The sequence below is a fragment of the Meriones unguiculatus genome, chromosome 15, assembly GCF_030254825.1.
Source record: "Meriones unguiculatus strain TT.TT164.6M chromosome 15, Bangor_MerUng_6.1, whole genome shotgun sequence".
Classification (NCBI taxonomy): domain Eukaryota; kingdom Metazoa; phylum Chordata; class Mammalia; order Rodentia; family Muridae; genus Meriones; species Meriones unguiculatus.
Window position 1 is genome coordinate 59,226,314 of NC_083362.1, and position 13,841 is coordinate 59,240,154.

Sequence of the window (13,841 nt, forward strand, 5' to 3'; positions counted from 1 at the left end):
ACTGGGCATAAAGCAAGAGAGAGGAGGGTCTCTATTTCAAAATAATAGTTACCTGAAGTCCAGCAATCCTAGGAGGGGGAAAAAAAAGCTGTTTCTGTGTTTCTGGAAACATCAAAAAACTGTGGCTGAAACTAAATAGAAGGCTCTATTTCCCAAAAACCAAGAGCCTGGCATCCTGAGATAAAATTCTACAGTGTTATCTTAAATTAAAGATAGGTAACTCAGTCTCTCTATGCTCAAACCTCAAAATCTAAGTGAGAGAGCTGTTAGCAAAAACAACCAAACATATGTATATGTATAGCGGCTGTCTGTGTGTATGTGTGTGTGTGTGTGTTGTGTAGCTATAATATATTTATAGTGCCTTGTGTGTCTGGACATATACATGAAATACTTCACCAAATAACCATATGATAAATTCCAAGGCCTAAAACGCAGGAGGAAGATGAAAAAGGGCATCGTGATCAAAGGAGACTACTTGAAAAACAGCATTTAGGAAGGGGTGGAAGGCAAAAGGTCACCACTGGCCTGGAGCTCGGAGGGACTAAGAGTGGCTAGTTCCTACCGGGGCAAGTCCACCGTGATTAACGCGCCGGAAAATAAGAGCAGACAAGCTGGGTGGGTTATGTAACTCTCCCAAGTCAGGGGAACTGTCTGGACTTGACAGAATCAGGAAAGGTAAGCCATGCTTCGGAAAGAGTTGTGCAAACATCGTGTTCATTGCATATTCCTTAAGGAAGCGGCCCTGGCCTCAGAACCTGCTCACCAAGCCTGGATTCCCAACCCTATGTCCTGTGCCCTAATTTCATTCTAAATATTCTGTTTCCCTGAGGCACGATTTGGTGGAACTTTAATTTCACCAAATTCCTTTAAAAAAAAATCGTTTAAGGAAAAATAAAAATCACAGTCCTCTACCCCCACCATCCCCGGACCCACACTCGGGGATGTCTTATTTATGACTGCCTTGTTCTGCTACCTCTTGTGCTTATCCTTATATCAAAGTAACGTTTAAAAAAAAAACAACAACAACAACGCAAAAGCTGTGCGTAGCTAACGAGCGTTAAATTTCTTCACATTTCACAGCTTACGCTACAACGAACAGTCAATAGGCTGTCTGTCCCTGGTCCATTGCTTTTTATCACAAGAAAGATCTCCTCACACCCAGTCACTGAAATCGACTTCTTTTGGTCAGGACTTCGGGTGAGCTAGCCAAACTTTCTTGCCCACAGTCGCCCATCCTCATCCGCTGGGGACCCCCTCTGGAAACTTCTCTTCCCAGCCTTGCCCCTGCACCGAACGGCAGCATCGCCCCGGGGGCACGAGCTGCCTCCGGGGAGCCGCGCTTTCCGAGCCAAACAACCTCCGAACCAAGAACCTTAGGGCTTAAAACCTCTTATCCAAGACGGGCTGTGAGGGAGGCAGGGGGGGCCCGGGTGGCGCCGCGGCGTGACCTCACAGAACCCCCTCCCCGGTTCAGAGGACACCCGGGGACCACTCCACGAGGGAGGCCCGGCCGGGGACGCACCTGACCAGCGGCTCCTTCTCGGGCCGCGCGGGCTCCTCCAGGCACCGGCACGGGCAGCAGCAGCAGGCGCTCCGCAGCCAGCGGCGCAGCCCCATGGGGAGCGAGGCGGCGAGCCGGGATCCCGGAGCCGGGCGCGCGATGGCGGCTGGGGCGTGGGGACCGGGACGGGGGCGGCCGCGGCGTCACGGGCCGGGCCGTGCGCATCACGCCGCGGCCGGCCGCGGGGGACGCGAGCTGCGCGGTTTCTGCGGGAGCTCTTTTTCCCTCTCTCTTTTAATTCCCTGGGTGCCGCCCGCGCATGCGTCCCGGCGGCGTCCCGCTGCTGCCCTCTAAGGAACGTGCGAGCGAGCGAGCGAGTGAGAGAGCGAGCCAGCCAGTGCGCTCGGGCGGCACCGCAGAACCCCGGGGTGGCCGCTGGGCAGCGGGGGGCCTGCAGCACGAGGCTGAACCCAACCGTCCTTTTAATTGGCTTCACTGCGGAGGAACTGAAAGGTCTTTCACAGCACCCACTTTGAAAAGGTGTTTTGTTTTGTTTTGTTTTGTTTTTTTCTCCAAACTTCCAGCCCTTGAACAGTCCTCAAGGGCAAAAAATAATAATAAAAAAATATAAAAGCAACCACTTGTGAGTTCTAGAGTTGCTGTTTATGTGATACCGTGATAGAGTTGTATTTTTGTGAACTTACCAAGTGGGTGCTGGGAACAGAATCAGAGTCCTCTGCAAGAGCAGCAAGTGCTCTTAACTATTAAACCATCTCTCCAGTTCCCAAAACCCCTCCTCTTTTTTATGTGCAGACGGTAGCTTTACCCCACCCATCTTAATTTTTTTAAATTAAAATATAATTACACCACCCATACACACACACACTCCCCTTTCCTCTCTCCAACCCTTCCTATGCGCACATTTTTGTGCCTGGCTTGTTTCATTCAGTGTCATGCAGTCTGTCAGTGTGTCTACCTTTCTGTCTTCCTAACCCAGACAAACAATGCGATCTTATGGATGCCAGTGTGTTCTCTAACCAGATGGTGAACCTGTAGGCCCATCCCAGCCTTTTGTACAAGGTTGGGTTGCAGTGCACACCCTTGAACGGATGAACTTGGGTGCATCTTTATCAACTGAATAAAGAGTTGGAGGCTAAATTGCTGCATCATAAGATACCCCTTTAATCTTGATGAATCTTGCCAAATTGCTCTCCAGTGAACAATTCCAGCTTAGACTCAGGCACAGGAATGTCCTATCCCCAAAACAAGTAACAAAGGGGTTTTGGTTTTTGCTTTGATTTATTTGAGAAATCTTTATCAGCTTTGTGTGAGGCGTGTTTTAGGACATGTGGATTGCCCAGTGAATAAGGCCAGCAAAAAATAAGTGAACATTTTACAGGGAGAGTGGACAAACGAAATAAACACTTATCAAGTATGGTAAAATAAATTAGTATATATTATAGAAAAACTAAGGCAAAAAAAATGGGGGGATAACAAATGCCATGGTAGGGTGCGTGTGCCTAGAGGTCAAACCTGGGTCTTGCTCACAACAGTCTCAACCCCTGGGCTACACCTCCAAGGCCCCCAGTGCTTTACTTTTTTGTTTTGTTCTAGACAGTGTTTCTCTGTGTAGCCTTGGCTGTCCTGGACTTGCTTTGTAGACCAGGCTGGCCTTGAACTCACAAAGATCCACCTGCTTCTGCCTCCCCGTGGGCTGGGATTATAAGCGTGTGCCATCACAACGGGATCCCCAGTATTTTATTTTGAAAAGGTCTTATGTAGCCCAGGATGTCTTCAAACCCCCTATATAGCTGAAGACGACCTTGAACTTCTGACCTCCTGCCTCTACCCACACAAGAACTGAGATTACAGGTATGCTGCCATACCCAATTTCTGCAGTGCGTGCCTCTTTAATGACTTGGATCAGGAGGTTAGCATTCAGCCTTAATAAAGATCATGTCCAGTTTATGCCTACTTTTAAATTACTAATACTTTTCTCTCTAATTTGAATTTTAAGACACGAATGAAACAGTTGAAGTTCCCTTTTTAAAATTCTCTTAAAGTTCACCTACTAAAGGCTGAAGAGATGATTCAACAGTTAAGAGCACTTAAGTGCTCTTCCAGAGGTCTTGAGTTCAATTCCCAGCAACCTCATAGTGGCTCACAACCATCTGTAACGGGATCTGATTCCTTCTTCTACTATGCATCAAGACAGAGCACTCATGTACATAAATTACATGAACACACACACAAAAAAAAGAGTAGGTGAAATGTTGTTAAAGTTTCACTTATATCTATTTACTGGAGGGGGGCGGGAGTCTATGAGTGTCCTGACAGATGTGGGCTTCGGAGGATAACTTGCAGGAATTGGTTCTTGCCTTCCACCTTCCCTGGATTCCTTTCAGGCATACAACTGAGGTTTTCCAGCTTGCCTTTCCCTGAGCCACTGAGCCTGTTGCCCTGTTTATTGGCTCTTTAAGGCTCATCACCTCAGTGTCTGTCAGTGTGTGTCCTCCAGGGAGTTGACTCCCTTCTCTCATTTTCATGAGCTGCAGGAACTACCGTGCTTCTCCCCCACCTTCAGCTCTGTAGCTGAACATCTAACAAGCCCATTTTCCCTTTCAGACATCCTTCACGGGGAGGCAGTGAGCTTCCCTTTTCAGAGTGATTCCCCCAACTGCTCTGCCGCCTGAGTGGACGCCAGCATCACCAACCACACACAGTAGCATCTGACATTTACCAAGAGCCCCTGAGCACCTCATGTCAGGGGAGCTGGCAGTCCCCAGGGGCAATTGGTGACTCACAGAGCCGTCAGCTGCTTGATTTCACAGCAGAACTAGGAAAGGGGCCAGTCTCTATTTTTAGACTTCTCTGTGTCAAGGAAGACTCTGAGCCTGTTTTGAAAACAGTTCGTATAGTTTGGAGTCCTTCAGGAATTTACAGACAATTACTGAGAGCTGGAAGGGGGAAAGGAAACACGCAGGAAGGAAAAATAAGAAAAATCCAAATATTTAAACCTCAATGCTGCATCATTGGTGGATTCCACCAAAAATCTTTAGGGTGTCCATGGAAAGTTCTGTTTAACTTTTCTGGCTCTACTTAGGGGTTGTACCTCTCCAGGAGAGATGTGCTAAGGCACAGTGGAGAACCAACATGGATCAGAGAAATCACATCAAGAAATCCCAAGAGGGCGAAGGAGATGGCTCAGTGGATAAAGGTACTTGATGCCAAACCTGGCATCCTGGGTTTGATTTCCAGGATAAACATGGTGGAAGTGAACTGATTCCCAAAAGTTGTCCTCTGACCTCCACATGCACATCATGGCGTAGTGTGTGTATGTGTCCGAGTGTGTGTGTCCAAGTGTGTGTTTGAGTGCAAACAGACACACACACTAAAAACAAGATATTAATGAGACCCGATAGGCTAGGGTCAGATAGAAGGGGAGGAGGAACTCTCCTATCAGTGGACTAGGGGAGGGACATAGGGGGAGTAGAGGGAGGGAAGGTGGGACTAGAAGGAGATGAGGGAGGGGGCCACAGCCAGGATACAAAGTGAATAAATTGTAATGAATAAATAAATAATAAATAAGATATTAAGCCGGCCTGGTGGCACACGCCTGTAATCCTAGCACTCAGGGAGACAGAGGCAGACTGATCTCTGTGAGTTTGAGGCTAGCCTGGTCTACAAAGCAAGTTCCAAGACAGCTAAGACTATACAAAAAAAAAAAAAAAAACCCTGTCTCAAAACAAAACAAAAAGATATTAAAATATTTAAAGAGCCAGGATTAGAGAGATGTCTCAGCAATTAGGAGCACACACTGGTTTTGCAGATGACCTGTGTTCAGCTCCCAGTACACACATCAGCCTACTCACAACTGCCTCTAACTCCAGCTCCAGGGGAATCTGATACCACTGGACTCTATAGATAAATGCGCTCATGTACATTACCCACACTCAAACACATCTATAAAAGGCCAGGCCTGGTGGTGTCGGGGGACCGATGGTTGTTGTTGTTCTGTTTTCTCTGTGTCCTCCTGGCTATCCTAGAACTTACTTTGTAGGTCAGGCTGGCCTTTGCCTTCTGGCTTGGTAGTATATGCCTTTAATCCCAGTTCTCTGAAGACAGATAGGCAGATTTCTTTAAGTTTGGAGCCAGTCTCAACTATAGAGAGAGTTCTAGGCCACCCAGAGCTACATAGTGAGACCCTGTCTTAATAATAATAATAATAATAACAGGGACTAGAGAAATGGCTCATCACTTAAGATAACTCCTCTTGCAGGGGATGAATCAGAGGAAGATTTGACAGAATAGGATATGCCCAACTTACACAAGACCAGAGAAGGAAGGAGGACTTCAAGGAAGGAGGCAATTTTACCAGAACAGTTTCACAGAGACAGATTGCAGAGAGAGAACAAGTTACAGACAGGTGAAGACAGAATGAACCAGAGAATTAGAAGGAGGCAGAAGATTAGAACCGATTGCCAAAGTTAGTACGAGGCCAAGCAGAGCAATTCAGTTAAGATGCAAAAAAAAAAAAAAAAAAAAAAAAAAGCCAATTTGAATCAGTCAGCTAGGAGAGGCATTTGAGCCAGAACAGCTGAACTGAATCAGCCATCCAAAGTTCAGTAAGAGCTGGAAAGGGTGAGCTTATTCAGCAGTAAGTCTCAGAAGCTGAAAACATTCTAGGCCTACATTAGATTGTATGGGAGGCTAGAGGCTTCCAGGACTGGGCCTAGGATAGCAGAGAGAGGCAGTAAGTCTTTGAGAAGACAATTAAATCTGGAGAATAAAAGTTACTTTTACATAAAAGTTGAATTCTTCCCAGATTTGAAATAGTTCTGTAAAGAGCAGAGCACTGGCTGCTCAATTGTTCAATTCCCAGCAACCACATGATGGCTCACAACCATCTATAATAAGATCTGGTGCCCTCTTCTGGCCTGCAGACAGAATACTGTATAAATAATAAGTAAATAAAGGTTTAGGGGGAAAATTATTATCAACAGAAAAATGAACACAGACTATATTTATTAAGGTTTTCTCGGGGTATTCTTGGGGGGAAGTAGTAGCAAGCACTGAGTGTCTTGCAGTCTAGGAAACCACAGGTGACGGGGCAGAAGGGCGGAGAAGACAAGCAGAGAAACAGGAATACAAATCCTCTCCAAGTCTGACTTGGGCTTTGGACACTACCTAAGCGTGGGGCGTGCTCCTTGGTTAGCTCTTTCTCTATCACACTGATCTTTTTTCTGCCCTTCATGGGACTGTAAGGGGTTATGTCTGAAAGAAAAAGAAGTTGTCCTTAGTAAGCAAAAAGGATATTGAGTTAACTCACAGAGAATGGGAAAAGTCCAATAGGAATGCTCCGGGCACCCAAGTAGCCATGGCCTTTAGTCTCCCTTTCAAGGAACTGTCCCTAAAGTAATTCATATTCAACCTCAAGCATTCTCCATCTTGGGTCCTTGTGTTTAAGATGTGAACTGTGGAAGGCGTATTTGCTCAGCCTACTTTGGTCATAGCCCGTGCCTGGTAGAGGATAAGGAGCAATGGGTAGTGAGGTGCCCATGGAATTGAGGGTGTTCAAAAGAAGACAAAGGAGAGGTGTTCTCTGAAAATGTAGTTTAAATATAGGGGTTCAGACAGAGTGCAGTCCTGAAGGAATAAAACTCAGCAAATAAGATCGACTAAAATAAATTTTTCCTACTTTATAGATAATGAAACATATAGGAAAAGAAGTTAGGTGTTAGTATTGACTATTCATAAAAAGAACAGCTCAAATATTTTTTGTCTGGAATGCTTTTAAACACGGCCAGACTAAAAGCAGGCTGTCAAATAATAAATGTTTGCTTTGGAGAAGACATTCTTTAGATTCTTTAAATGGAACTTAAAAGGGCTGATAATAAAAATAAGACCTGCTCTGTTTGTACTTTCTAATTGTGACTGAACTTGTAACCCTGGACATGTAATGAAAAAAATCAAATACATAATCTATACCACTTAGGTAACCATTAGTCTGTCTTTGTTCTGTGACACCTGTATAAATAAAGAAGCAATCTGGTTGCTAGTCAGTCAGAGCAGCAAGATTCCCCTGACCATTTTGCCTGACTCAGTCCCTCATCTCCTCTCAGGAAGGAACCCTGGTGGGAAAATGGCTGCAGCACCATTCTAACTATATCCTTTATATCTAACCCTACCATCAAACCAGCTTACCATAGCAAGAATTGATCAACAATCATCAATGATCAGTGATCAACCAGGGGATGAGAGCTAGATTTTGAGGTCTTCTTGCCCTGCAAGGATATCTCTCTTCCCCAACCCAGTACCAAGCAGCTCATGTTCTCCCAGCTCTTATGACATTGACCACAACTAAAGTTAAGGACAACCTATCATGCCCTGTCTTTTCCCACGAACACCTACTTGTTGCAAGTCACAGAATCACAAACTTAAAAAAAGAGTCTACAGAATCTATAACAAGTCTCAGCACCTGGCAGACATAGGCAGAACTTTGTAAGTCCGACGCCAGCTTTATCTAGATAGCAAGTTCCAGGCCAGCTAGATCTACATAGTGAGATCCTGCCCCCAAAGAAAAATAAAAACTATAAAGTGTTGGCCTTCCTGCTCAGATGAAAGGGTGTCCTGGGACCCCCGGAGCCCAGAACCACACAGCTCTGAGGGGAGAAGGTATCCCAATCAAAGGGTATCCTGAGACAAAGGACCCAGAATCCACACAACAGAAGCCTCCTCAGGAGAGGTGGTGCAGCTTCCAGAGGAGGGTGTCCTCGGCGGAGCCTCAGCCCCGCTCCACTTCTCGGCTTCTTCGGATGAAAGTCACACCAGGCAGCAAATCTCATAAAAGAGATTTATTGAAAGGGTCTAGGGTATGGAGGGATGAATCCAGTGAAGACTGGCCCTGCTCCCAGGTGAGGACAGCAGGGAACTGAGCAAACACAGGCTTTATATAGGATTTTGATTTTTTTTTTTAAGGGGGTGGAGCTTTCTAAGTTAGGGCAGTTCAGGGACGGGTAGGTTTTCCTGCTCAGGGTTTGGTGGCTTTTGGTTCAGACTTTCCACCTAAACTTAGCATGATCTGGGAAGGGTCCTATTAATGGATTGGAGATGACCTTTGTGACAGTTACAGAGGCTGGAAACTGGAAATGCTGTTATGACAGTTAGAGAGGTCTGGGGGAGGGACCTGGTTCTGGAGCAACTCCTGCCTTGAGGGTTTACAGAGCTTACAAAGTATACAGAGGGGGTCCACTGCAAGGAAGCCTTTCCCTGTCAGCATCAATAGCCAACAATAACAGGGAAAGGCCAGGATGGATATTTGTTCATTTTTTGCTTATTAGAGCCCCACAGAAGACTTGCCCCAAAGCACAATTTCATTGCCACAGATAGACACATTTCCGTCTACAAGGTTTTAACTTCCTGTTCCTTTATATTACTTCTCCTGATGAGATATAAAACAGGCCGTGGTCCAGCAACTCTCCTACGCAATTCTTAACACGGATGAAGGAAGATACCAGATAAACCTATCAGGGCTGCGCTGAATCTTGCATGATTCTCCATGCTGCCACCTTGTGGCTTTCACTGTAAATGATCTGCAAGACTGCACAGACGGGGCCTACGACCTGAAACCGATCAGTGAACCGGCCTTCCTCCACCGACAAAGCTGCAGCAGGCCAGTGCCTCCAAGGACTCACTTTTAGTCACAGCAACATCTAAATATTTAAAAAAATTCTCGGCCTGTGAATGCCCAGCTAAGTGAAAAAACGCTGTCCTCTCTTTTCTTGTCGATGAGAGTAAACGGGCAATACACATATATATCTTTTGTTTTTCAAGGCAGTGTTTCTCTGTGTAGCCCTGTGGCTGTCCTAGAACTCACTCTATAGACCAGACTGACCTCAGACTCAGAGATCTGACTCTGCTTCCTGAGTGCTGGGATGCTGGGATTAAAGGTATTTGTCACCACTGAAAATCTATTTCTTAAATTACATAAAACAACTCCAACAAATGACTAAAATTGAGATTTTAAAATGTATTTATTGGGCTGGAGAGATGGCTCAGCAGTTAAGAGCACTGTCTGCTCTTCCAAAGATCCTGAGTTCAATTCCCAGAAACCACATGGTGGCCCACAACCATCTGTAGTACGATCTGATGCCCTCTGCTGTCCTGAGGCAGACACACAGGCAGAACACTATAAATAATAAATAAATCTTTAAAAAAATAAAATGTATTTATTCCACTTTTATCTATTTAGATAAGTTTGTCATGTCAGCATAATAGACACAATTCCACAAAAAAGATCCATCTTTTGGCTAAATGCGCTGGTGAGAGATTTTAACTACATAAAATTCATGATTAGAGCACACACCTTTAATCCCAGCACTCAGGGAGACAGAGGCACCTGGGTTGCTGTGGGTTCTAGGCCAAAGTGGTCTACAAATCGAGTCCAGGACAGCCAAGGCTACACAAAGAAACCCTGTCTCAAGAAAGAAAAAAAATCTGATTGGGGTTAATAAAAAAACCAAACTGCATTCAGTACTGCCTAAGGATGTGGTTGACTGTACAGAATACTCTCTCATGATGTTGCCCCCATTGTACTTTGTGATGTCACCAAGAAAAACCTCCCCTCGGAACATTTCTCAAAATACATCCCACCAGGCAGTGTCACGTGGCTGTACATGACTCTTTCTAAGGAGGCGCCTGGGGCTCCTAGAGATGGGATGAGCAGCACAGGCTGGACAGGCCAAGAACCAGAACAGGACATGAGGGAGGAAGGGGGAGGGCACGCCCCTGGGCACAGTCGCTGAAGCTGTGCCACAGGAAGGTGGCTGTTGCCAATGAATACAGTATGTGCTGTGTGCCAGAACTCCGGAAATGTGTCGTTCACTCTAAATGTTTGATTTGGTCAGAGCTGAGCGCTGCTTTCACTGTGTGAAATTTGCTAATTCAGCTCACCTTTCCCTTCTGATACAGAACCTCCACAGGATATTACACCGCCACCACTGAGGCACAAGAATCAGTTCAGCCACGTGGTGGTGGTGGTGGTGGTGGTGCATGTTTTTAATCTCAGTATTTAGGAGACTGGGGCAGGCAGATCTCTGAGTTCAAGGTCAGCCTGGTGTACAGAGTTCAAGGACAGCAAGGACTACACAGAGGAACCCTGCCTCAAACAACAAACAAAAAAAAGCAAAAACAGAAAAAGGGGGAATCAAAGCCAGTCTGGACTACCCTTTCTCACAAGAGGGAAGGACAGAGAAAGGGAGAGAGGGGAGGCTTAATCTCTTCAGGTAGGCATCTCCTTATGGAGAACCCTCCCTTTCACTTAAATTGCTAATGAATTTCAGCTCATGAAGACTGGGTCCCCTAAGTCTGTTGCCAGGCTACTTGGATTCATCATGAATACTCCAGCACCAGGGAGGCTCATCTCTGTCCAGTTTCCATAGAGTTTCTAAAGATGAAGAATTTGTGTGATGATTTCACTCCAAATGATAGCTCCCCTACAGCTCTTGGCATCTTAAAAAGAGTTAAAACAAACGAACACAGGACATGGTGGTGCACGCCTGTGATCCCAGCACTCAGGGAGGCAGTCTGGCGGATCTCTGTGAGTTCCAGGCCAGCCTGATCTACAAAGAGTCCAGAACAGCCAATGAGACACAGAGAAACCCTGTCTCAGAAAGCAAAACAACAAAAAAACCCTAAAGATGTACATCATAGAAGAATAAACGTTTTCTACAGGAAAAGAAGACTTACAAAGAAAGGGGGGGAATCTTTAGTTGCTGCCCACACAGGACAGGTTGCTTTAAAGACCTTGAGAGAAAACCAAAGAATTGTAGTTCTCAGTTAAGACTGTCACTTAGAGCCAAGCTTCCCATCTCAGCCTTCCTTCCTTCCTTCACAGGAATATGTCACCAAGCATATGATAATTTCTCAACCACTCTCTTTCCCTTCAGAGATAGTTGTGGCTGCCCTGGAACTCAGTATGTAGACCAAGCTAACTTTGAACTCACAGAGATCTGCTTGTCCCTCCTCCTGAATGCTGAGATTAAGGGTGTGTGCCACTATGTCCGGCAGGACAGTATTCCCACAGTCTCCCTAATCCAATCTTCAAACAGGCATTAACCTGCAGGCCGCAAAAGCCGGTTCAGAGTGAAATCCTTCACCTTTGCGGAGCCTCACACCGGCACACTTTAATCTGTTGTGTGATGGGTGAAGGCTTCTGTGAGGGTTAAGCGGCTTGTCTCAGGTCTCACACAGCTACTGTATGGTTGAACATGGACCAGCCTGAGCCCTCGCTATTTTGATCCACTCTGTGGAGAAGCTGTGACATGGCACTAGGCATTCTCAGCAGAGTCCCCTCATCGCTGCTCAAGACTCAAGCCAGGTCCACTTGGGGCAGCCCTCCCTTGTTAATATACACGTAGAGGGGGCTCTTCCTTATCTAAGCCACGCCTGGCAAAAGGTTGTAGAGGCGTCACAGGGCTTTGTACTAGCAAGGGACACAGAACAGACAGGAAAGGCTGTTGATAGCACAGGAAAGCGAATTTATTCGTCCCCTGTGGAATTCTAGAAGAGAGAGGTGCCAACTGGACGCTTCAAGAAGTTTCCAGAAAACTTAGTCCCGTGTAGCACTAGTTAGGAAGTACGCAGGGCTGAGCAGGTACCCCCAGCCACTGCAGTCCGGGTGGCCCTGAAGAGGAGCGGGTGTCACAAAGGGGTAGTCACAAGTCTCAGGGGTCACCTGCAGGGTTGGATCTATTTTACCCAGGAGCTAAGGTCCTTTCATTATGTAACTCACTATAGCCCTTTTAAAGATTGTATAGAAGGGGCTCTGGAGCGGAGGAGGGGAAGTCATTCCCAACAGCAGGGCCCATTTTTTTTTGTTTTGTTTTTTTTTGTTTGTTTGTTTTGTTTTGTTTTTCCCTGCTCATGGTATCCAGGCACTGCTGTTGAAAAAGCTTTCCATCTCTGTTACCAGCCTGTCTTCCGACCTCCTTCCTAATCCCCTGGGTCCGTCCCCAGCCACGCAGAGCCCCATGCCCAGACTCTTGAAACCCTAGGAGATGTATTACAATTCCAACCTAGGGAGTAGGAGCGGCAGGCTGCACTGTCGGCTGAGCCCAGGAGAAGGGAAGTTAGAAGGGAACACTCTGTGAACGGCCCTGCGTGCGGAGCTTCGATCTATCAACTTTGAACGTTCAATCTTTTTTCGTACACAGTTGAGGCCTACGAAGTTAAGTATGGAAGAGTACGGATAAAGTAATTTATCCAAGGTCACCCACCTAGAAAATTGGCCAAATCTGACTTTGAGCAAACGTTCTAACGTTGTGAACATAGAAATCCTCAAATAGCCGGGTGAAGGCAGGTGGATCTCAAGAGTTTGAGGGCAACCTGGTCTACATATCAAGATCCAGAGCAGACAGGGGCTACATAACGGGGAAAGAGGCCATGCCCGGGTCTTCAGAACCGTTGCTCCATCTTCCCATCTATCTTTTCCCAGAGCGGTAACCACACCTGTCTGATGTCCTACTACCTCGAATTACTGACCCTTGAATCAGGTCAGCAGCCCCCAGCCCCTCCGAGATTCTGAGGGTGTCCACATCATGATCCATCCCAGGCTTAGTCACTCCACAAGCGTCTCGCTGAGTACCCACTGCACCTTGGGCACCCGACAGGGGGCTCGGCGCACTGAGAGAGATCCTGGTGACTCCACAGCCAATAAAGAGAGCAGACTGGAGTAACTGAGTCCAAGGGCTGAACTAGCTACAAAGGCCTAGGCACCGTAACATCCCAGGATCGCGCTTTGGACGGGCCCTGGAGAGGACTTCAGTCGTTAAGTGACCGAGTGAGAGAAGGGAGGACAAGGTGACCGTCACACAGCTTCAGGACTGGGAGAAGCGCCACGGACCCAGCGCCGACCACCTGACTCGGAACCAACCCTCGCGAACTAAGAACAGAAGGTCCCCCTACTTCAGCCACCGTCCGCTTCCCCGGCTCCCCAAGCAATCTGACCCCAACCCCACTTTGACCTCCCTGGCCAACCGGTGCGCCGCGCGCGGAGGCTGCCGGGATGAAGCTCAGGGCTCGGTCGCCACGCCCTCGCCACGGGCGGGGACATGCAAATCAGACGCGGCGAGCGCGCGCGGGAACGCCGGGAGAGCCGGGGCCGTGGAATTCCTGCGCTGAAGCCGCGGGTGCTGGAGAGGGAGTGGGGCGCGGAGGACGCGGACGCGGGCGGCAGGCGGAAGGAGGCGCCGGGGAGGCCGGGAGGGCGGGTCGCGAGCGGTGACCACGATGTCAGTGTGTGTCGCGGGCGCAGGGCACGGGTGCGCGGCTTCGGTCGGGT

At 47.4% G+C, this 13,841-nt stretch overlaps 1 protein-coding gene across 2 annotated transcripts in view; it reads right to left on the bottom strand.

The window, feature by feature from the left end:
- Positions 1-1,842, bottom strand: part of Mreg (melanoregulin) — a 54,953-nt gene extending 53,111 nt beyond the window's left edge. The window contains exon 1 of one of the 2 annotated variants that reach the window (XM_021645381.2): positions 1,523-1,842. In XM_021645381.2, the coding sequence (XP_021501056.1) occupies positions 1,523-1,617 (95 nt within the window). In that variant the 5' untranslated portion in view covers positions 1,618-1,842. The remainder of the gene's footprint in view (positions 1-1,522) is intronic. The other variant, XM_021645380.2, reaches the window with a different exon arrangement.
- Between the last annotated feature and the right edge of the window lie 11,999 nt (positions 1,843-13,841).